At 37.6% G+C, this 25,366-nt stretch overlaps 2 protein-coding genes across 6 annotated transcripts in view; one reads left to right on the forward strand and one right to left on the reverse strand.

The window, feature by feature from the left end:
- The first annotated feature begins 750 nt into the window (after nucleotides 1-750).
- On the forward strand, nucleotides 751-13,782 carry prph2a (peripherin 2a (retinal degeneration, slow)). Its single transcript, XM_073050737.1, has 3 exons — nucleotides 751-1,985; nucleotides 2,172-2,418; nucleotides 13,210-13,782. Exons 1-3 carry the CDS (start codon nucleotides 1,405-1,407, stop codon nucleotides 13,435-13,437), a joined length of 1,056 nt encoding a protein of 351 aa, XP_072906838.1. The 5' UTR covers nucleotides 751-1,404; the 3' UTR covers nucleotides 13,438-13,782.
- Nucleotides 13,783-19,739: 5,957 nt separating this feature from the next.
- ubr2 (ubiquitin protein ligase E3 component n-recognin 2) overlaps nucleotides 19,740-25,366 on the reverse strand; it is a 229,502-nt gene continuing 223,875 nt past the window's right edge. For all 5 annotated transcript variants that reach the window (XM_073050723.1, XM_073050721.1, XM_073050719.1 and 2 more), the window contains one exon: nucleotides 19,740-24,167. In XM_073050723.1, coding sequence (XP_072906824.1) covers nucleotides 24,026-24,167 — 142 coding nt within the window. In that variant the 3' untranslated portion in view covers nucleotides 19,740-24,025. The remainder of the gene's footprint in view (nucleotides 24,168-25,366) is intronic.

Consider the following 25,366-nt stretch of genomic DNA (forward strand, 5'->3'; position numbering starts at 1 on the left):
GGCATTGATCGTGTGGATAGTCAGAGGCTTTTTCCCAAGAGCTGAAATGGTTGCTGCAAGAGGACACAGGTTTAAGGTGCTGGGGAGTAGGTACAGAGGAGATGTCAGGGGTAAGTTTTTTACTCAGAGAGTGGTGAGTGTGTGGAATAGGCTGCTGGAAACGGTGGTGGAGGTGGATGCGACAGGGTCTTTTAAGATACTTTTGGATAGGTACATGGAGCTTAGAAAAATAGAGGGCTATGGGTAAGCCTAGTAATTTCTAAGGTAGGGACATGTTTGGCATAACTTTATGGGCCAAAGGGCCTGTATTGTGCTGTAAGTTTTCTCTGTTTCTGATGACTGTTTCCATTCAAGATCAGCCCAAAATCCGATGCTCTTGTCCCAGTTCACTACCCATTTCCATATGGTTGTTTTGCTATGTTGATGTCCTACTTAGCAATTTCTTTAATATGTGTGCCTTAATCCTCCTGCCCTTCCCTTTCCGTGGCATATTTTCTAGCCCTAAAGCCTTCAGCATCAGTAATTTTGAGCAGCAGCAAAATTTGTAATCGCACTATTGACATCATTACTAGTTGCCAAGGTCCCAAACACCAGAACTTCTTCATTTAAAATGCCCTCCTCCGTGGCCAAACCTTTGGCATTGTCCTACTCTTCACGTGGCTCGGGTTTGCAGTATATTGCAGTTCCTACGCTGCTCGTTTTATTCCAGTGCTCGTTCCAGGCTGTAACCTACATTGAAGCTTACAGAGTTTATTAAGTCGAACCTGCTTTTGTGTTCATTCCATTTTACCAGTAAACAGGCTACAGAAAACACGGCACAGCGCAGCAGTGATTAGATGCAGATTTAGCAAAGTGATAACGGCAAACAAATCAAATACAGCGGATGCCTCCTTGAGTGAAGTTTTACTGAATATCCTTACTCGACTTTTTAAATGCAAGGAAACTTTCCGAGGTAAGGTGCAATCACTGACAACTTGAGGGTAAAGTAATTACTCGGTAAAAGGACGGATTACTCTCATAGCTCATCTGGGTCAGGCTTTCTCTAAATGATTAGTGGTAAAACCTATTACTGGCATTAAGGTGACGTCTTGTAGCTTCAGATTTTCTCAGATAGATTCTGGAAGAACCAACTCCCTTGCTGGGGGAAGCTCTGGCAACATTAGCTGCAGTCGCGGACAATTACTTTTTCAAAACAAAAATCTGGCTTCGTAAACTGGAAAACGCTTCGTCTTCAGTGTGTCCTGGAATCAGCTGCACCTTTGCTTTTCGGCTGGTCAGCATGGAGGGACCTACAGTAGAGTTAATTTCAGTCGCACTGTTTCCCGCTCTTTCTGTACCCGTGCGCAAATCTTTCTAATTCGTTGAGAGCTCAACCTTAACGTTGGAACTCAGCGGAAAAGAAAAATGGCCATTCTGAAAATCAAGTTCAACGTGCAGAAAAGGGTGAAATTGGCCCAGGGTCTGTGGCTGCTGAACTGGTTCTGTGTCATAGTGGGAATCGTCATCTTTGGAATGGGCTTGTTCCTCAAGATCGAGCTCAGGAAACGGAGCGAGCTAATGGACAACGAAGAGAGCCACTTGGTGCCCAACTCCCTGATACTGGTGGGTCTTACGGCCTGCGCCATCAACTGCTTTGGTGGCAAGTTTTGCTACGACTCACTCGATCCGGCTAAGTATGCCCGATGGAAATCGGTGCTCAAGTTCTACCTGGCGTTCTTTTTGTTTTTCGCTTTCTTGACCTTCATCGCTGTGTTGTTGTGCTTCATGATGAGGATTTACCTGGAAGACACTCTAGCCAAAGGGCTGAAAAACGGCATGAAATTCTACAGGGATACCGACACCCCGGGCAGGTGCTTCATGAAGAAAACCATTGACCAGCTGCAGATAGATTTCCGCTGCTGCGGGAACAACGGCTTCCGTGACTGGTTTGAAATCCAGTGGATCAGCAACAGATACCTGGACTTCAGCTCCAAGGAGGTGAAAGAGTAAGTAAAAGCAGCAGATGCATAGGAAATTGGGACGAGCACATTTAAACCTTGTACAGTAGCTATGTTAGATCTTACTCCAAACTCTGGCCCGTGGTTCATCACTCTCTCTATGAGGAATGTCTCTCCGCGCAGTTTGAGCTTTCAGCCCCCAAACCCTCAATTACTTGCCTTCTCTTCCTGCAGCCGTGTAAAGAGCAACGTTGAGGGGAAGTATCTGGTGGACGGGGTCCCGTTCAGTTGCTGCAATCCGGCTTCTCCTCGACCCTGTATCCAGCAGCAGATCACCAATAATTCAGCCCATTACAGCTACGAGTTCCAGTCAGAAGAGCTGAACCTGTGGACACGAGGATGCAAGCAAGCACTGCTCAATTACTACGCCAATATGATGCACTCAATTGGAACTCTCGTCTTATTTGGTTGGGTACTGGAGGTAAGAGGTCTATAGGAGTTTACTTATTGTAAATCTCACAAGAAAGAAAATTCTTTATCAAAGGAAGTTTTACACCAAAGTGAGTTTCCACCAAGAGGGGCAAACATGTTAGAATTTAGAGTGTACTTATTGCGTTCTTTTGATTGATATCTTCAGGAAATCAATTGGCTTTGAGTCTGTGCGAGATATAATACACAAGGACACTGACCGCATGATAGTTAAATATTTATTTCAGCGCTACAATCTTCTTGCTGGTCGGATCTTGCGTATACCCTAGAGATTGGTCGTGAATGAAAATGTTTTACGCTTTACATTTTCACTCTTCACATAAAGCGACAACCTTAACCTTGCCTTCGTTAAGTTTAGTAGTAACTTTCTCGGCAAGGTGACTAAAACGGACAGGGAAAACAAATTTTCTGAAAGGTCGAGTCGGACAACTTGGGGTGAGGAGGGGAGAGAGAAAGAATTACTGAGTTTTATATTTCCTCTCAATAGTAAATTGAGTTTTACTTTAGACCAGGTAGTGGTTTTGCAACATATAGTATATTTCTACTCTCACACCGGAGGAAGAAATTTGCTTTCCTGAAGAAATATTCCATCTTAAAGCCTGATCAATTTTAAACCATAAAGTAATACAAACGGTAAATGAATTTACACATCGTCATTAATCCAAAACACTTAAGTCGGATTTTCTCTCCACCAATGTTTTCTAGCTTGCTGAGTATTTCCAGCATTTTCAATTTTTATGAAGATTTTCAAGTTAATTTAAATGGATAGGAGAGACAGAACCCCTTTAATAATAACCAAAGGATAACAGAGTGCTGCAGATTTGAAGAGAGATCACTTGGGTCTCATGTAGCTTTAGATTCTATGGCAAAAATGCATCCCAAGTATTAATTTGATAAATCTGCAACTTCACCAGTTAAAGTCTTATAGACATCTATCTATAATGAAATCATTGATCATCTCTTTTAATGATGGGTTGGAGCACTTGCTAAATTGTCCATAACAATGAGTGTTTTAGTAAACATGAAACTATCTGTAGTGATAAGACCCAGGTACCAGATTAAGGAAATCAGCAGAAAACTGGAAACAATGGGAATTTCTTTTTGCAATAAGTTCTTATCCATAATGTATTTGTAAATATCACATCCCTAGACCTATACTGTACTAGATATCCACAAATAAGACTGGTTTTTGTGTAATGCAGACCGAGGGCCATGCAACATCTTTTCACAAGTTCAGATTCACACATTTGCAGAAAAACACAAACTCGTCTTTTACGTAAAATTTCTTCACAGTTTATTTCAGCTTTTGTTTCACACCAAAGTGTATTTCCACTGGAGGGGCAAACATGTTAGAAGTTAAACCTGTGTACTAATGCAGTGGTGTTGTGTGGTGGAAAGAGTTGTGAAGGTTATGCTCATCGGTCTCCTTAACTATGAAATTCAATTACATGTGCTGTAGAATTTCAGATCTTCCCAAAGTCCCCAAGCATTCTCTATTTTAGTGACCTCTTATCGAGGTAAAATCTAAAACAATGACTTAATTTAATCAAAAATGTTATGAACATATCCCCTACTATTTAAGAACACACAAGTTGACAAGTTGACAGAGGTATTGTAAAACAGGGAGATTATTCTACTATACCTAATATGAGCAAGTGGCATGAGGCAGCACTAAAATAAATAGTGATCCACCATTTTTTGGCATACATCTGTGGGCTTAGGAGGGATCACTCAATTTACAGTTGCTTTAAAGATTCAGGCTGTGGTAAAATGTTCGCAGTGCATTTCTGTTTAAGTGTTACCTCAGAGTAAGATTAGATTTCTATATTAAAGCATATAATCTAGCAATACATCAATGCAGCATTAAGAAAGCTTTGTAGGTACAGAGGAGATGTCAGGGGTAGGTGTTTTTTTACGCAGAGAGTGGTGAGTGCGTGGAATGGGCTGCCAGCCGAGGTGGAGGCGGAAACGATAGGGTCTTTTTAGAGACTCCTGGATGGATACATGGAGCTTAGAAAAATAGAGGGCTATGGGTAAGCCTAGGTAGTTCTAAGGTAAGGATGTATTCGGCACAGCTTTGCAGGCTGAGTAGCCTGTATTGTGCTGTAGGTTTTCTATGTTTCTATGGTTCAGATAAGATTGTTTTAACAATTGTCTGCTTTCTCAAGGGTTTATAAAAGTTTCCACTGCTTTGCCAAGATTCAAAACATAATCCAATATTTAAGCCTCAGCAAACATCAAAGATAACATAGTATCCAGTTTTTTATGTTACTGCTGTTTGTCATGTTTCGTGGTATGGATATGAGTTGTCATGTTTCCGTACATTACCACAAAAACTACATTTCAAAAGTACTCCTTTGGCTTGTGTGTTTTTGGATAGCTAAATTTGTACACATTATACTCAGTGTACTATCTGAATAACCAGCATCTAAATCCACGTATAAAAATTTTGATCCCCATCATCTCTCCATAAACTAGAGGCAGGACAGACGGAAAGAAGAGAGATGTTTAATTGGTACTAAAGAAAGGTCGCTTGTTAAACATGTTCATGAACTAATTGTGCAAATACCTAGACAAACTCTTATAAATGCATGTATTTACACATAGAGTTAAGTCCAGGTAACCCATAGGGAAGGTGATCGTTGAGGTGGACGGGTCATTAATAATCCTTCATGATCTCCAGCTGGTGCAGGTTTAAGTAGCATTTTCATGCTTAAGACAACACAAAGCATAACAAACTTGTCATGATTCCAGACTTTGACATTTTCACACTAAAGTTTTGATTGCTTTCACACATTCCACACTACTGCTCAACAATCCAATTTTTCCTCAAATGAAATTACAATAGAGGTAGGTAATACCAAGTTAGATGACAGCATGATTGCTAGTCAAAAACAAGAATTCCAAAAGCAAATATGTCAAGATTCAAACAAAAAGCATTCATTTAAATAATTTATTCTGACAAACCATCTTTTAATCTCTAAATGCAGTGAGATATTTATTGTTTGTTGGTCTATTTATCTGCATGAGCCATAATGGTTTGAGTCAGAAATAATGGGGTGAGTTATGGAACTGGATGAGATCGATGCTGGGCTACTGTGGGAAGCGAGGGAGGAGATTGCTGAGCCTTTGGTGATGATCTTTGCATCATCATAGGGATGGGAGAAGTACCAAAGGATTGGAAGGTTGCAAACATTGTTCCCTTGTTCAAGAAAGGGAGTAGAGATAACCCAGGAAATTATAGACCAGTGGGTCTTACTTCAGTGGAGGGCAAGTTGTTGGAGAAGATCCTGAGAGACAGGATTTATGAGCATTTGCAGAGACATAATCTGATTAGGGATAGTCTGCATGGCTTTGTCAAGGGCAGGTCATGCCTTACAAACCTTATTGAATTCTAGGAAGATGTAACAAAACACATTGATGAAGGTAGAGCAGTGGATGTAGTATGTAAGGATTTCAGTAAGGCATTTGATAAGGTTCCCCATGTGAGGCACATTCAGAAAGTAAGGAGGCATGGATCCAATGAGACCTTGCTTTGTGGATACAGAATTGGCTTGCCCACGGAAGGCAAAGGGTGGTTGTAGACGGTTTGTATTCTACATGGAGGACAGTGACCAGTGGTGTTCTGCAGGGATCTGTTCTGGGACCCTTCCTCTTTATGATTTTTATAAATGACCTGGATGAGGAAGCAGAAGGGTGGATTAGTAAGTTTGCTGATCATACAAAAGTTGGGGGTGTTATGGATAGTCTGGAGGGCTGTCAGAGGTACAGTGAGACACCGATAGGGTACAGAACTGGGCTGAGAAGTGGCAGATGGCGATCAACCTAGTTAAGTGTGAAGTGGTTTATTTCAGGAGGTCAAATTTGAAGACAGAATATAATATTAATGGTAAGACTCTTGGCAGTGTGAAGGATCAGCAAGATTTTGGGGTCCGAGCCATAGCTCAAAGCTGTTACACAGGTTCAGAGTGTTGTTAAGAAGGTGTATGGTGTGTTGGCTTCATTAACTGTGGGATAGAGTTCAAGAGCCGTGCGGTAATGTTACAGCTATACAAGACATTGGTCAGACCCCACATGGAGTACTGTGTTCGGTTCTGGTCACCTCATTACAGGAAGGATGTGGATGCTATAGAGAGAGTGCAGAGGAGATTTACAAGGATGTTGTCTGGATTGGAGAACATGCCTTATGAGAATAGGTTGAGTGAATTTCGCCTTCTCTCCTTGGATCAACAGAGGATGAGAGGTGACCTGATAGAAGCGTACAAGATTATGAGAGGCATTGATTGTGTAGCTAGCCAGAGGGTTTTTTCCAAGGGCTGAAATGGCTAACATGAGGTGGCATAGTTTTAGGTAATTGGAAGTAGGTACAAGGAGAATGTCAGAGAGAGTGGTGGGTGCATGGAATATACTGCAAGTGAAGGTGGTAGAGACAGATACAATAGGGTCTTTTAAGAGACTCTTAGATACATGGAGCTTAAAAAATATATGGCTAAGTGATAGGGAAATTCTGGGCAGCTTCTAGAGTAGGTTACATGGTCAGCACAACATTGTGGGCCGAAGGGCCTGTAATGAGCTATAGAGTTTCTATGTTCTAATTGCCAGTCCACAAAATTGAGCATAAAACACAGACTGGTAAAATCCAGAAGAATTGAGAAAATATTGCACATTTGGCAATGCCTACATTTAGATGTAGGTTTTGACTAAATCTCCTTCCCCATTCACAAATCCAATGCCATGGTAATATTTTCACTCAGGTCCTAGTTAAAATCTGGCTGTCAACTTGAACTACTGAAGGAGAGTTGGCTAGATTGCCCAACGTATTGTCCGGTTCTTATAGCCATAATAACTACCATAATTATCCTGGTTTCCATTTGGAAGGTGGCAGAACAAAGCTGGTTTACTAGTTACAGAGCTAACCACCTTCACCCATGAAATCCATGCTCCACCATGCTGCCCCTCTCACTTGACAACCCCTCTGCACAACTGGACACTTGAGTGGCAAGAGGTCTCTAGCTAAACAAAGATCTGTTTAGGGTCAGGACCTCTGTCTCAGTCTGAGATCATGGGTTGGGTGCCCATTATGGCAGTGATGAGGCCAGTTCTCTTCAATAAAGGAATGAGCCACAAATTGTCACCTAGGCTGTGAAAGATCACCCATAAGGCAGTTTCATGACCTCCCCAATCACAAAAGATTAAACAACATAGAATCAGCTATGGGATTAGCCTGTTTTGCTCAGGGAAAGTTGGGGGGAGGGGAGGGGTTGCACTCGGGTGTCACCATTTGATGGTAACACATCTCATGGCAGAACTAAACAGTGACCAGTGGGTTGTGGTCAGGTTGTCAGCCTAGTTAATTACCTGGCCATTAAATCATTGCTGTTTCTGGGACTTTGTTGAGAGCAAACAGGCTACCAAACTTCTAACAATACCAGTGTGTTTGCATAGGCCAGCAAAATAACTTATATAATTGTATGCTGTAGATATATCCACTCAGTGGCCACATTATTGGGTACCACCTGTACCTAATAAAGTGGCCACCGAGTGTATGTTCATGGTCTTCTGCTGTTGTACCCCATCCATAAGTGTCAGGAGCAGTATTAGGCCCTTTGACCCATCTAGTCTGCTGCACCATTCCATCATGGCCGATTTATTATCCCTTTCAACCCATTCTCCTCCTTTCTCCCCATAACTTTTGACAATTTGATTAAACAAGAACCTGTCAACCACTGCTTTAAATATGATGTGGCCTGCACAGAATCTGTGGCAATGGATGCCCTTCTATTCTATTCTAAGGCTGTGCCCTCTGCTACTAGATTCCCCCACTATAGGAAACATCTTCTCCGTATTCACTCTGTCTAGGCCTTTCAGTATTCAATAGGTTTCAATCAGCTCCCCCTTCGTTCTTTTAAACTCCAGTGGATATAGACCCAGAGCCATCAAATGCTCCTCACGTGTTAACCCTTTCATTTCTGGGATAATTTTTTGTGAATCTTCTCTGGACCCTCTTCAATGCTAGCACATCTTTTCTTAGATAAGGGGTCCAAAACGGCTCACAATATCTCATGCAGTTTGACTAATGCCTTATATAGCCTCAGCATTACGTCTCTGCTTTTGTATTTGTATTCTAATCCTCCCAAAATGAACACTACTAATATCACATTTGCCTTCCTTACCACAAACTCAACCTGCAAATTAACCTTCAGGGAATCCTGCATGAGTCGTCCCAAGTCACTTTGCACCTTGGATTTTTGAATTTTTTCCCCATTTAGAAAATAGTCCATGCCTTTATTCCTTCTCCCAAAGTGCATGACCATACACTTCCCTACACTATATTCAATCTGCCACTTCTTTGCCCATTCTCCCAATCTATCCAAATCCTTCTGCAGACACCCTGCTTCCTCAGCCCTACTTGCCTCTCCACCTATCTTCGTATTGTCCACAAACTTGACCACAAAGTCATCAATTCCTCATCCAAAAATTGACACATAGCATGAAAAGAATTGGTCCCAACACCAACCCCTGCGGAACACCACTAATCACCAGCAGTCAACCAGAAAAGGCTCCCTTTATTCCCATCTTTGCTTTCAGCCCATGTTTTATCCATGCCAATATTTTTCCTGTAATACAATGTGTTCTTATCTTGTTAAGCAGCCTCATTGCGGCACCTTAATTGTTAAAGGCCTTCTGAAAATTCAAATAAACATCCACTGACTCTCCTTTGTCCATTTCCTCAAACAATTCCAATAAAATTTATCAGGCAAGATTTCCCCTCAAGTAATGTTTGATCACTTTGGCCTATTTTGTCATGTGCCTTCAAGTACTCTACCCTGAAACCCTCATCCTTAATGATAGATGTCAGTATCTTTCCAACCACTGTTCAGGCTAACAAGCCTATAATTTCCTTTTTCCTGCCTCCTTCCCTTCTTCAAGAGTTGAGTGACATTTGCAATTTTTCAGACCTCAGGAATCATTCCAGAAATTCTTGAAAGATCATTACTAATGCTTCCACATTCTCTTCAGCTAGGTCTTTCAGAATCCTAGGGTGCAGTCCATCTAGTGCAGGTGACTTATCTACTTAAGACTTTTCATCTTCCAAAGCACCTTATCCTTAGTAAGAGCACTGAAACTCACTTCTTCCCCGATACTGAAGCATTTCTGGCACACTGCTAGTGTCTTTCACAGTGAAGACTGATGCAAAATACTTACAACATTTGGCTGCCATTCCTTTGTCCCCATTACTACATTTCCAGAGTTATTTTTCAGTAGTCCTATATCCACTCTTACCTCTTTTACCCTTAATCTGAAAATATTTTTTGTATCCTCATTTATATTATTGGCTAACTTACCTGCATATTTCATCTTTTCATTCCTTATAGATTTTTTGTTGTTTTTTTTTAAAAACTTCCCAATCCTCTACCTTCCCACTTAGTTTTACTATATTATATGCCCTCTATGTTGCTTTTATACTGTCTTTGACTTAACTTGTCAGTCATGGTTGCCTCATCCTCCCTTTAGAATACTTCTTCATCTTTGGGATATACCTTTCCTGCACCTTCCAAATGGCACACAGAAACTCCAGCCATTCCTGTTAGTGTCCCCTTCCAATCAACTTTGGACATCTCCTCTCTCATGCCTCCAATTCTATTTTCTGCACTGTAATACTGATACATCCTATTTTACTTTCTACTTCTCAAACTGCAGTGTGGATTCTATCACATTAAGGGTTCCTTTACCTTACGCTCTCTAATCAAATATGGGTCATTACATAACACCCATCCCAGATTTGCCATTCTCCTAGTGGGCTCAACCACAAGCTGCTCTAAAAAGCCTTATCTCAGGTATTCTACAAATTCCTTCTCTTAGGATCCAGCAACAACCTAATTTTCTCAATCTACCTGCATGTTAAAATTCCGCCATAATTATCACAACATTGCCCTTTTTACCTTTCTTTTCTATATCCTGTTGTAATTTGTAGCCCATAACTTGGCTACTGTTCAGAGGCCTGTATATAACTTCCATCAGTGTCTTTTTATGCTTGCAGTTTCTTAACTCTACCCACAAGGATTCTATATTTTCTGATTGTAAGTTACTACTTTCTAAGGGTTTGATTTCATTTTTTTAACCAACAGAGGCACCCTGCCCCCTCTTCCTACTTGTCTGTTCCTTTAATACAATGTGCACTTCAAGGTTTGACATGTTGTGCATTCAAATATGCTCTTTTGTATACCACTGTTACAATACATGAGTATTGGAGTTATTGTTGCCTTCCTGTCATTTAAACCAGTTTGGCCTTTCTCCTCTGACTTCTCTCATTAACAAGGCATTTTTGCCCACAGAATTGCCATTTGCTGGATGCTTTTTTGTTGTGGGTTTTTGTATTGTTCTCTGAAAACTCTAGAGACTGCTTGCTGTGCATGAAAATCCCAGGTGGTCAGCAGTTTCTGAGATACTCAAACTGTCTGGCAGCAACAATCATTCCACGGTCAAAGTCACTTAGATCACATTCCTTCCCCATTCTGATGTTTGGTCTGAACAACAACTGAACTTCTTGACCATGTCTGCATGCTTTTATGCATTGAGTTGCTGTCACAGGATATTGATTATATAATTGTATTAACGAACAGGTGTACCTGATAAAGTGGCCATTGAGTGTAACACTTGGATAGTCCACTATTGTGATTGTCCCAAAATAAGGACGCCTGCATTTAAAAGTTTCTGTCTGTTTTGCAATCCATTAGCAGATTTTGTTATTCTGAGATGTGGGTAACTCATAACAGGTCTATGTCACTATGTTGGATTGAAACTGCAATCAATACAAATAACAGTTAGTGAACAGTACAAGTTAAAGTCTCAAATTCAGTCAATTAATTAAAAAATTCTTGGTCAGCTGAGATATCAACAAAAAGTAAACCATTAATCTTAAAATCCTAAATACGGCAAAGGAGTCAACCATTTTGCCTGTCAACCTTGCTAATTCATATAGGCATATAGATGGAATCTATGTTACATTTCTCAGTTCACACCCAGATACTTTTAGAATGGGCAAAGAATTGAATTACCACAGTGAATTTCAGATCACCACCATCATTTTAAAAATATTTTCTTAAAACATCTCCACTCCTATTATCTCAGATCAACAGGAAGAATCCACCTCAGTGTCTTAAGAGTTTTAATTCCTTTGATTAAATTTCGCCTCCATCACAATTTCCTCTTTTTTCCCCCTGAAGAAACAACTATATACAATTTTGAGATTTGTTTTCTTGCAGGCAGACTCAGCAAATCCAAAAACCATAATAGAAATAATGAAAGGCCACACCCAATAGTACAAACAACCAATATGCAAAGGACAAAAAACTGCAAATGCATAAGAAAATAATAATGAATAAATAAATAAACAATAAATATCAAGAACATGAGATGAAGTGTCCTTGAAACTTAGGAGCAGTTCATTGTTGGGGCAAGTGAAGTTATGCACCCTGGTTCAAAAGCCTGACGGTTAAAGAGTAATAAATATTCCTGAACCTGGCAGTGTGGGCCCTGAGGCTTCTGTACCTTCTTCCTGATGGCAGCAGCGTTAAGAGAACATGGCCTGGGTGACGGGGGTTTCTGATGATGGATACTGCATCAAGGCGGCTAGAATTAGTCATCAGGAAGGCTTGAACCCAGTCAGTGAGAAGATCATTAGGGCAATCTTCTTTTGTACACCAAGGATAAACATTTCCACATCCAGAGTAGAGAGACTCACTTGTGCTCAGGACATCTGTTGCTGAGATTGGAATGAGCATAATTTGTATGTTTGCTGTTATTTGTCCAGCCCAAACTGAAAATTTAGAGTAAAGATTTAAAGAGCCAGGTGAGCCTTCCAACGTCATGTATGTGTTCACCTAACAAGCTGTTCTATTAATCATATTAATGTCCAGAATAACTGGAGACTTGGCTGACTCGATATAGGGATGTTGTATTCTGCTAACACACCAGCTAGCAAGTCTTCTTGACCTAACAGAGCCATTCAATCCACAAGGGTGGTCTTACCCAAGGAAGATAATCTCTCTTAAGAGTGGTATAGCTGTGGAGTTTTGAACCCTGGAGAGTTGTGGAGATTAGATTACTGCAGCTACTTAAACAGGGATATTTTTGAAAGCTCACAGAACTGAAGGTTTATGAGAACTGGCAGTGCAGTGTTGGGGCAGATCATCTTGAATAGTGGGATGGGCTTGGGCAGTCAGGTGGCTTATTTCTGCTCCTACATTCTTTTGATTTGCCATTGTTCAACCAAAGATGAGGCAAGAGGATCACCAGGTCATTCAACTTTCTCCACCTCCATGATCACATCTTGACCTCCACTTCCTTGCTTGTTCTCATCATCCTCAACAGCCCTGGTCTATCCATTCAACACCTCAGCCTCCACAGCTTTCTAGAAAGGAGGATTCAAAAAGTTCACAATCCTCAAGAAATTCTGTCTCATCTCCACTTGCAATAGCCAATCATTTAATTGTTAAAGTTATGCCCTCAAGTTCCAGATTTTCCCCATCTTACAATGAGGGGAAAAAAATCCTCACAGTAGCTACCATCTCAGAGCCAGCTCAGAATATCTCTGTAAGATCACACTCTTGATTTCGGCTAAGAAGGTCAGTTTCAGTTTGCAATGTTCACTATTTGGAGTCTGCTATGGCAGTTCATTTCCTATTGTTAAACACTTACATGCTTGAGTAATATCTTCATTTTGAATGTAAAGGGCTTGAGTTTATTTACAGGCAAACCTATTCTATATTCTTTACTTTAGGTAACAGGGATGGTCGGGATGCAGTATTTGCACACAGCCCTAGACAGCATTGCAAACCCTGAAGATCCTGACTGTGAAAGTGAGGGCTGGTTAATGGAGAAAGGCCTGAAGGAAACAATTAAATCTATGCTGGAAAGCATTAAAGAGCTGGGTAAGTTTAATCAAGTAGCCACAACAGCTGAAGAGGAGAAAAAGCAAGAGGATACGACTGTTGCCACAGTCAGCTGAAGAGATGGCAAAACAATATGTTTGGGAGAAGGCATGGATATAGAAACAAGTTGGAATGAGAAGGAAATGAAAATTGAATAAAGGTGTAATACAAGATCAGATAATTAATTCCCTTCACTGTATAACATATAAAGCATTGTGTTAACAATTTTATTCTTCTGTATTTTGCATTGAAAGATAAACCAGACCTGTCAAATTGTGTTAAACTCTTTTTTGACAATTGATTATACAATGCAGTCAGCAGGAATCTTTTTCAATGCTTTATACCATATAGAATGTAAACTACAAACAGTGTATTGCCTCTGAATCTGGAAATAAGGATGTGATAAAGGCATGTTTTAAATATTCCAGACATCTTTAATATTGCTCATTTGCTGTGTGAAATTATATAGAATATAAACTGCTATAAATAGGGCTAAACATTAAAAAGCATATTTGAAAAAAGATTAACTTATTAGAATCATGAAGTAATACAGCATGGACACAGGCCTTTGGCCCAACTGGCTCATGCTGACTACATCATCCTCCTTGCTAGTCCAGGCTGCCTGTGTTCAGTCCATAAGTACTCTTCCCCTTCCAAGTCCCTATCCAAATGCCTCTAAAATATTGCAATTGTACCCACTTTGACCACTTCTTCTGGCAGCTCATTCCAGATACTTGCTATGCTCTTTCAGTTTAAGAATATTGACCATTAATGTAATTTCAACAATCATTCTTTAGAAACAGAACAAAATCAAAGAGAAAAGTGAATGTATGGATGGCACTGCAATGTTGCTTAAATCAGAAATGTTATCAAGGGCCAGAAACTCTCAAAGATACTGGCTGCAATTTCAGAAGACACATCTAAAGCCAATTCAAAATGCCATCTGCTAAAACATTCAAGACACTCCCATTTTCAGATCCTCAATAGGTTTGGCCAGTCAATTTGAGACAAAAGTATAATCTTTTGTGATTTTGTAAAAGAAATATACATATTCACATCCAGTTAAATCTAAACCATGGTATGGTTTGCGAATTAGATGCGAGATTATGATAGCTATAAGTATTGCTGCCAACATTAGGGTTGTATTTAGGTCAGAGTCCAAATGTAGTTAAATTTTCTACAAGATATGTTTAAATATTTCTGCGAACTATTTCCATACAGATAATGTAACATCTCTTAGCAGAGATACAGAAATTTGGAATGTCTTCTGAAGGAAGTTTCATTAAGCAAACTTTTATGATCACTTTAAATATATATATATGTTAGCAGTTTTAAATGTAACTGTCTACAGTGGCTTCAAGGATAAAATCCTAAGTACGTTTAATGCCAGTTTATAGGATTAACTTTTGTAATTCTTTTCCAAAGGAGACGAACTAATTCACCATGACATCTAAATTGTCGCGCAGATCTGTGATAAATATAAGAGGAAAGAAAAGCTTTTATCCTTTCATTGTCCCATATTCTGCCATACTAAATATCCTCAAATATTCTGTAGAATTGTTATGGATATGAGAATATTAAAAACATAAATTGTCTATTTTTCATTTTACAATTTTCTAAAATTCACTCCTGAACTAACGAATTCCACTTCAAACTGTTTGAAGACAGTAAATCTTAAAAAATATGATGTAAGAATTGACTCATACTTTTATAAAGAAATACATTAACGTAGGCATCCAAACCAAAACAGTGAAGCAAATAGGCAAAGCAACAGATTTGGGCACAAGATGCCTGAAAGTTCTATCTTCAACTGATGAATATTAGGCGGTAAAGAAATATGTGCACATCAAATAAGAAAGACTGTTAAGCAAAGGTTGAAAATTGTTGTAGAATAATGTAGGTCTAGCTAATCATGTGATTACTAACTGGAATAATGAAATCACATTCGATGTTTAGTATCTCTAGGAATATAGTTTTCTTCACATTTCATAGGATAATTAATTCTCCATTCCAGGAAACAGTCCATGATCTTCCTTTACACATTGCTCAGGGTATGGTTTCAATAAACCTCTATCAAAGTGCAGTAAAGCTGCATTATTTCTGTACTCCAATCACTTTGTAATAAAGGCTAACACAATTTTTTTTGGACCTGCATGTTAATTTCTGCATTTAGTATGCAAGGTAACAGAGGTACCCTTGGAGTACCAAAATCTTTCACAATTTAAAAACTGTTATGCTTCTCTGTTTTTCAAAACAAAGTGGCTAACTTCACAGTTCCTCACATTCTGTCCCAGTTGATATGTCTTAGCCACTCACCTTACTACACATATCCCTGTTCTCTATCTCCCTCTCATGACCCATTTTCCCAGTAATCTGAGGCATAGTACACTTTTTCTCTCCATCAGCTAAATCATAAATAGGAAAACCTGGTGGCACGTTATCAAAAGCACTTCGAAAATCTGAAAATAGTTACCTTGTTATTTACACTCTCAAGAAATCATCAACTTCCTTTGAATTTGTGTATGTTATGCCCGGTCCTATGATAATATAAAGTGCTTCAGAAAATAGCAAATTACAGGGAGATGGGCTCACAGAGTTCAGTGTTAAAATAGAATTCTTTATAGATAAAATTGCTAACATCTCATTTTTAATTGAATAATCCTTGTGTACTACAATAACTTAAAATCCATAACCATGGCTGTGTCTAAATTAGATGTATTCAGTAGAGAAGCTTAATCTTTGTTCTTTAACACAACACTGTAAATGTCTGTTTCTTGTTAAACTTAAGTACTGTTTTGTTATGAGCTGTTAGTATAAGCCATTGATATGACAACAAAGTGAGTTGGGCATCATTGAACAAGGCCGTGGGGATAAAAGACAAGATAGTTCCATAGTTCTATTTGGTCAGTGGATCTTATGTAGTATCTGATAATATTATCAAACATCTCAAATATCTAATGCAAAGGATTACATTTTAAAAATACATTAAGTGGGAAAAACATGTTTCATACCACAAAAATATGAATTAAATGAATAGACAGGATTAAATGAGAAAGGTTCAGGTATAAATATGGCATAAGCACCTCAAGTGTTTTTCTGGATTAAAAACTGCTGCCTAATATATTTGAAAAATTCATTAAATGTAGAGGAGAAAATTAATTTGTGCATCCAATTTGCAGCAAACATTTAAAAAATTGAATCAGTATACATTTACGTGTATATTTGCAGCTTACAAAATACTCTTGTAGGGTAATTTTTAATCTGCATTATGATAGTCCAGTGGTTGTATTTCTGGATAAGCAGGCAAACTTCTGGACCAATGATCCAGAGAAATGTTCAGATTCCACCATGGCATCAGGAACAGTAACCTCAAGCTATCAGTTGTTATGTGAACCCACCTAGTTTACTTGTATCCTTTAAGGAATAATTCTTCCATCTCCAGTCCAGCTTATGCATGAAAGCAGACCTACCAATATTGTTGACTTTTAACTGCCAGTTTGATTTAGGAACCATTAAAAATGGGCAATGCTGGAATTGTGAGCAACAGTAACATGAAAAAAATAAGAGTTAATGGTACCACATTTCATTGTTAGTCAATTTTTCCATATAGCTTATTATTAAAAAATACACAATAACATTTTTTGTATCTATGAGCAGCATAGTGAGGTTGCAAACAAATGGCTTGGCATTTTGTACATTGAGATATCCAACATTAATTCTTTGTTTCAAGGTGGCTAGGTTTATTCACAGAACTATGCTGTATCTGAAAGAATATAAAGGTTGGCATTCATCCATGATCAACCTTCAAAATAGTAACTGGTTATTAAAATTTATATTCCATGCTAACCCTATATATTATGTTTAAGTCAGAAAAAAATCACTAATCTTAAATCAGCTCTCTTTTCCATTTATGTATTTTTACTCTGAAAATAGTAGCCAAATAATGTATTTAAGTACTGTACTATAAGTGAATAGAAGATATAATGAAATTAATAAAAACTTGTGGTTATTTCATCGCTTAAAAGGAATACGCAAGAAAAATACACAGAAAAGGAGGGAACAGGGAAGTTTTGCAAAAAAATCATGTTAATAATTTAAAAATTTGCTTCATGAATTTTCCCTCTCCTTAGGGGAACTCATGGTAAGAAATTCTGTGGAAACTGTGCTGTCTGAGGTTGCCTAAATGGAGCTATTTTTAATGTGAGCCCAATCCTGAGCATTTGTAGGTTAACTAATCTGTGGCAAATCCAGAGTCAAACTTTATCCCCTCACAACTGGAAATCTCACACACATCCAGCAGATCTAGATCACAAAAAATGCCCTGATCACTTTTCCCTTCTGTAAACCTTCCCCAAAAAAGTTAATTGCATTACTCATCCAGCTTCACTTAAGGTCACCTATTTTCTCACAACCTCTCAAGACAAATGTGTTAAGAAAAATTCAATACCATACACAACTCATATAGTTAAGGGATTGTTCAAAATTATAGTGGATAAACTTGTGAACTTCTTATAAAATGTGCAAGTTTGTGTTCAATTGAAGAAAAAAAACACATTTGGAAAGATGATATCTACAAATAATCAAAATACAATGTCAAAATGGAGATCATTACCAATGAAAATTAATCCAGAGGTCACCTGATTTTTATCGATGTTGGGTGATAAACTTCACATTCTCACAAGACGTTTTATGAATAACAAAGTACAACAGTTTTTAATGGCTGAAATTAACACTCGAAAATTTCTATAATGACTTTATCTATAATTTCCCATCTGCAATGTCCTCAAATGTTACTTCAAGGATGAGTACAGAAGATTAAGGCTAATATAATAATCATCTTAAATTTCAATACTCTATTAAAAACTGCAAATGCACAATAGGCAGGAATAATAGAAGTACTATAGTTCATTTTGACATATCTGGGCCATTAAGACTGTATTCCTGTAAGACATATTCACAATTATGCAAATAACAAGCTGTTTTCATTAGGAGGATTGGGACAGATTTAAACTAATTGTTAAAAGGACCAGCCCAATAAAGAGACGAAGCGGTAACCATCCAAAGGTATTTAGATATAGACTCAAAATCGTTATCATTTGCAGTACAATGTCCAAGTTCCATTAAAGAACTGTCACAAAAACAAATAATGTCAAATTTCTATTTGAAATTTTATTCAAAAGATAATTTAGAAAGTTATAAACCAAAGATGTATTGTTGCTTGATACCACCACACGAAGTTAATTTAAGATAGTAATTAACTTATTAATGAGCCTTTATTCAAAGTTGATGATGTCCATTGACTTCAGTGGCCATATAATTGGGCAGGGAAAAACAGGAACCACCTTCATATGGTTGTGCAGTGTGCCTCTGACGTGACAAGAGTCAGGTTCCATTCCTATTTCCTCTCATCCCCGATATTTGCACACTAATGTGCAAAATGTTTGGAAAGTTTCAGTCAGTACCTCTCGAAAGTAAAAATAATAGAATCTGATGTTTGTGGAGAAGTGTTGTTGAAACTAAGATGAATAAATTAATTTGAGAAATTTTGCAAATAAAGCTCCTTTGAAAGAAACATTTCAAACCATTCCAGAAATTGAATGAAGACCACATTCTCATCAAAATAAGGAGAATCACAGTTTAAAGATTCCATTTTAAGAATATTTGAAGCAAATGCTATTCAAATACATGATGATGTGATTTGCAGATCAGGTACTTCACTGCCAGTTTTAGATCCCCTGCTTTCAAATAACCTGTTTACTTTAAACAACTAAGTATTTCATGTTAATATGATAATTCTTTCCAAAGTATATTTCTGTATATTTAACAGCTGGTACATGGACTTTATTTTCATAATATTTGAAAACACATATTATGATTCAAATGATCAAATGCCCTGCAATTAAATATTTTAGAGCCAATGTCAAGGAGTGAAGGGAAAACGAGGCCAATCAGGCTTCTAACTTAATAACCGTCCCTTGAAAAAAACATTAAGCTATGGCAAATGACTTGAAAATTTACTTAGATAGGAAAACAGATACAAACCACACTAGTTTGCTATCTTAACACCATTCTCTTCCCTAAAGATGTTGGTTGACTCACGTTCACATTTCCATGGATACCAGCCAGTACTTGTTTAAACTGGCATTTCAAACTCTTTACATTAAAGGAAGCCTAAATTAACTTTAATTCATTTTTAAAAATTCAATTTCATGGGTTATCAAAAATGCAATCCTTGGCCTGATTTTTCTTTACAGCTAAAGTTATAACTCAGTAGAAAATAACTTTACCTGAATAAAGTCCATGAAGATAAAAATCAACAAAAATTTTGTGAGACAAATACCCATTTGGAAGGTTTATCCATTATGAACAGAGACAAAGATTTTCAACACCTAAAGCATTTATTTGAATCTTCAGCTTTTTACATATAGTACATAGTACCAATTATACATGAATTCAACATATATTAACAGCCCATTTATTACAAGAATTCTCCCAAATATCTAAAGTATTTGTTTTTATAAACATTTCTACAGTGAATGTAAATGCATGCTAAATGTTTCCATGAGCGAAAATTGCACAATACGTGAGAATGTGGTCAATTTAAGGTATTAACAGGACAAGTGAAAGGAAGAAATGGGTGTGCTTTCTGTTTCAGCAAATTATGTACATTACTTTAAAATTAAAACATTTAAATTTACTATATTGGGCTTTTGTTAGGCTTTTTGTCTATAGTAGATCCACATCAGCTTCAGCCAAGGGTATGCAAAGGAAAATGATCTCACTCTCACAGTAAACTGCATTTAAGTCAAATGAAAATAAATTTTCTGGAAGACCAGGTACATCCTTTCAGGAGTGGTGAACCTTTTTGAGAACGTGTGCCCAAATTGGCGATAATCTTCTAAAAATTCATGTGATATGGTAATTTGGTGCAGAGATGATCATTGAATAATGAATTAGTAACAATAATTATGGACATTAAGGAAAAAAATGATGATTCAGGTTACCTATTTACATGTATTCATTGTTCTACTATTAATAAAATTATAGCAGAGACAGATTGAAATAAATGAAGCATTTTAGAAAACCTGTTAAAATTATTAATATTTTAAAAAGATAATTGAAAAGTAACAATTTTAAGTAGAATTGTTATTGCAATCATTTACTATCCAAATATTGATGCATACTGAGTTCAAAATGTATCATCCCATGTCACGTGTTTTCACAACCGGCTAAGCTGGCGCTCAGCTGGTGAGAGACATTTCCTGTGAAAACATCTCACTACTCTCAGACTGTAAAAAATCATTGGTGCTTCATACAGCAGTAAAGATAATTATTATGCATCCTTTTATTATGGGTGGGCTTTAAAGAATTAAGGGCTGGCACTGCATGCGGTGTGTCAATAAAATTTTATGGGCGTGCCATCTTAGGCACACCTGTCATAGGTTCGCCACCCTGTGTGTTATATTCAAATTGCAGCACCTGTGAAATTTCATGTTTATTCACAAACTAAAATTTTTATTCTTTGATGCCATTCAAAATAAGAATACATCCATTTGCAAAAGATATAATATTGCAAGTTAGATTGCATCTACTGCTTCATACACACAAAGTTTGTTTATTTCACATACTTATGAAGTCACTGTTAAATCTTTTTTCTGCACCCTGTCATTGACTGAATGGAATCAAATATTTTTGCAGCTGGTATAGACTTAGCGAAGCTGGAATTCTTAGCAGCGTGAGATCAACTTCAACAAGAGAAAAAGCATTACTTGAAAGGCAATCAGCTCTGGATGAAGCAATGATGATACAAGAAAAAAGGCAAAAACATCCTCAAAACTTAATACAGTAAATCTCAAAATGCACCAAATTAACGTGTGGAGTCTAATATTTTAAATCACATTTTCATTTCAAGCACTGTATAATACTCCAACTTCATCAACGCAGCCATAAAAAGCCTTGCCTGATAAATGCCTCCATTTTCCAGTAGGCACTAATCAAAACAATAAATGAAAAATGGTTCCTCTTTAAAATTTATAAGGTAAGGCAAAAAATAAATAACGGCAACAACACTTTAGAAATTCACCCCAAACTGAGACCCTTCTTCAGGACTCGAAAGCAAGGGGGAAGACTGAAAAGTAAAGGGAAGTACTCTTTAGCATTCAAAGGCTGATTTCTCAGCATCGACTGGAGATACTTGAGCTCTTCAAGCTTGAATAAAATTGAGAATGTATATTAGATGATTGGTATCAATAAATGAGAAAACCAAACTGCAAATCCACGACTTTGGATTACATGATCAAACCAACAGGAAATGCATCCGATGTCAGAGCAACAAGAAATTAAATGGAGTTTTAGTCAGGACGAAAATGAAAAAAACTCTTCAGAAGTAATTGCTGTCATTCTAACAGTATCTTTTGAGGTGCAGGAACTAAATGGTTTTTCTCATCCATTTCCATCTGCTGAAAGAATGATAGCCAGGATGGAAAGAGCAAGGGTTATGAAAGGTACACAATCAAGGTATCATGCCTGAAGTTTACAGCATTAAATAAATAAGAACTTACTTGAGATATGATGGAAAACAAATGATCTCTCTGGAACAAATTTTCTGATTTTGGGTGCCACGGTAGCATAGCAGTTAGCTATTACAGCTTGGGGCGTTCCAGAGTTAGGAGTTGAATTTCAGTGCTGTTCTGTAAGGCGTCTCTTTATTTTCTCCCCATGGAATGCTTGGGCTTTCTCTGGGTCTCCCAGTTTCCTCCCACAGACCAAAGACATAACGGGTAGGTTAACTGGTCATTGCAATTGTCCCCTGGTTAGGTTAGGGTTAACTGGGGTTTGCTGGGACAGTGTGATTCAAAGGGCTAGAAGGGCTTACTCAGCCCTGCAGCGCTAAATAAATAAAATAGTTTAAATTCTATGTTTCTGTAACCTTTGTGAATCCTTATTCATTAAAACAAAATTATTTATTATTGCACTGTATTTCAGTCAAGAATGGATTTGTGTCTTCTTTATTTTAGGATGGTTCTAAGCAGTGTTGTTGAAGAGTAATCACATATTTTGTGCTGAAACATGGTCATCAGGCATTACCTATTAAAAGGCAGTACTGATTTTTCCTCCTTCCCATTTTACTACATCTCAGGAATATCACTTAATTCAATAAAACTACGAAATATCACTCTGGGTTAGACAAATATGTCAGGTTCCTCATCACCTTAAGTACTGATAAACACAAGATGATTAAAGGTCTTCCTCTGTTTGATAATGGCTTATCTTTTAACCATTTAACTTTACAATTATGAAGTTAGATTAAAATGGCACATGGCATATTTGCATGCTAAATCATTTATCCTAGTATACAAAGGCATAGAAGTGCAAATTAGAAGTTAAATTTTTAAACACACGCACAGTCTGCCATAGTCTGCTTGAATGAGTATTTTAAAAAGGTATAACACAATCCATTTCCTCATTTTACTAAACTATCATAACAGATGATAAAATCTTGTACTGGTGATACCGATGGGATAAAATGCTTAAAGGTATGCTGAATGTTCTGCCACTTTCCAACAACCCCCCCCTCCCCTCCCAGGAAAATACCACTTATATGACCCATTTTCAGTTTATTTCATTCTGATAGTTTTCTAGAAAGCAATACCTGAAATAATTCATTATCTACTCCAACAAAAGAACAAAGGAATTAGAGTTTTACACGGTAGTTGTTGCTAGTTGTCTCTAACTGGTAAACCAGACTTCATCCATTCCTCATAAGCAAATACTTATTAATGGAATGCTTTACATACACAAAGTTAAAAAAAAATTAAAAATGGAACCATTTTCTCTTCACCTACCATCATTCCTAATAATAATATTTTAAGATGATTAATTGTCACTAAAATTTTCTATCAACTACCCTGATTTCAGTGACCTCTTCAATAATGAGGCTATTTTTAAAATAATTATAAAATGCAAGTTATAAAATAGCTCTATAGATCCTTCAAATGCATTTAGAACATTTTCCATAAACTATTAAATAGTAAGATTCTTATCCTGAAGTGACAACTAACTTTTTTCCAATGGAGGGAACATTTACATATGCTCAGTTTTAGATAAGTTGACTGAAAGCAGATGCACACCTTAAAATGCATTTTAACAAATTGGTGCAAATTGATTTATCCTACTAAAGAAAACATGATAAAGAGGGGAAGAAAGAACTAAAATAAAAGGTTCCATTTGAAGTCCAGCAACCTATTTCTCACTTGACCTGACATTGTTCATTAAACACCACTGACTATATAGAGCACAGAAACACACTTTGGATGTCAATATTGTATTAGTCCAAAACCTGATAAATAATTTGGATTCAAAAAAAAAAAATTCAGCTCTTTTGAAAATGTGGGCTTTATTACCCAAAATGCTTCACTGTCGAGGAGACTTTAAGTGCAAATAAAGCAAATGACATCTAAAATAATGCACTTCACATGCGATCCACATTTTCTTAATGACAGGTGAAAAATTATGCAACATTTGAAGTTACTGTAATTCAGGAGCAAGTATTCCAAAAATGGGTAGCCTGAGGTGTATTTCATCTAACCTGATCCTCCGACTTCCCTTGAAAGTTTTTTTTTTGCTTCAGATGTGCCGAGTGTCTACAGTTCTATTGAAAACAAATCACAAGTGCTGCCAGTCAATGCCAACTAGTGTTTGATTCGCTTCTTGTGCACGACCAATCTCTTCTGTAATGCTATGCTGTTGCCATAGTTTTTGTAGTTTTCTGTATCGTTCTTTGCACAGATGAAGGGGGTTTCCTCGCCTGTAAAATATAGTTCATATAAGGTTTCACTTTTAACATCAACCTTTCCTACAACACTAGTCGACCAAGAACCTGTTTAAGGAACAAACAATTGTATTGCGTGGAATGTTCATCACATTGAAGCTGTTGTGGAAAATATATATAAATTATTCTAAATAATGCTTTCTCATACTGTATATGTCCACTATATTCAAAATACCATAAATTCCGGTGTATAAGCCAAGAATTTGGCCCTAAATTTTGGTCCTGAAATTAGAGGGTCAGCTTATACAGAGGGTGCCAACTTTGGAAAAATGAATACACGGAAGACAGGTCGTATTGGCTGTTTTTGAGTCAAATTGGTTCCACTGTCGATGCATGAATTCTTTGAATGGTTTGTTTAAACTCACATCTCGTGGCTGGAGCACAGACGTCAAACCACTGGGGATGACTGCAATGTCCATATTTTCAGCTTTCAATGCTGCTTTTGTCTCACCTGACAAGTGCATTTTGAACATGTCCCAGACAAGTAGTTTTCCATCCTGAAACCTTTGGGACATCAACGCCAAACCTCTTTAACCCACTTCGTCCATCCAGCAGCATTCGTGAATGTAAACAACACCCCATGGGAATTTTCTGAGCAATCCTTGTTTTTTTGTCTCAACACAAGATCACTTCTATTCATAAATCAGGAGCACCAACTTCGCGTAGCTTTGAAATTTTTGCTGACTTCACTGTTTTTCAGCCCACTTAAACGCTTGAACTCGAATCATTTCTCTGGTAACGATGTATCCAGACGATTGCTGGTGATTCACCCACTCTAAAACTTTTTCTTCGAGTTCTGGCCACTGGCATGTTTTCCCGCGGTTTGCACATTTGTCTTTGGCATTTCCCTCAGCGTGTCCTCTGCCTTTCTCCACTCTCTCACTTGTTTCTCATTTACACTAAACATCTTAGCAGCTGCAGAATTATTCATTCCTTTAGCAAAATCAACAACCTTCAGCTTGAAGCCAGCATCATATCACATTCGATTTAATCTTTTGTACATGGTGGTTGCAAACTCAATACTGAGTACACGTACTGATCCCGCCACCCCGTGTTATGTTTTAACGAGATTACAGTGGGCGTTAAATGGTTTCATGGCGGTTACACTTCAGAGGATTCTTTACCATTGGGAACCTAATCCAAAACTTCCCTCCCTGATTTATTTATTAAGAATT

Source organism: Hemitrygon akajei, chromosome 7 (genome assembly GCF_048418815.1).
Source record: "Hemitrygon akajei chromosome 7, sHemAka1.3, whole genome shotgun sequence".
Taxonomy (NCBI): domain Eukaryota; kingdom Metazoa; phylum Chordata; class Chondrichthyes; order Myliobatiformes; family Dasyatidae; genus Hemitrygon; species Hemitrygon akajei.

Excerpts from the sequence above, each read along its gene's own strand:
- prph2a (XM_073050737.1), top strand. The coding sequence starts at position 1,405 with ATGGCCATTCTGAAAATCAAGTTCAACGTGCAGAAAAGGGTGAAATTG. Across the intron at positions 1,986-2,171 it reads AGCTCCAAGGAGGTGAAAGA|CCGTGTAAAGAGCAACGTTG; the intron begins GTAAGTAAAAGC and ends CTCTTCCTGCAG. Across the intron at positions 2,419-13,209 it reads TATTTGGTTGGGTACTGGAG|GTAACAGGGATGGTCGGGAT; the intron begins GTAAGAGGTCTA and ends TCTTTACTTTAG.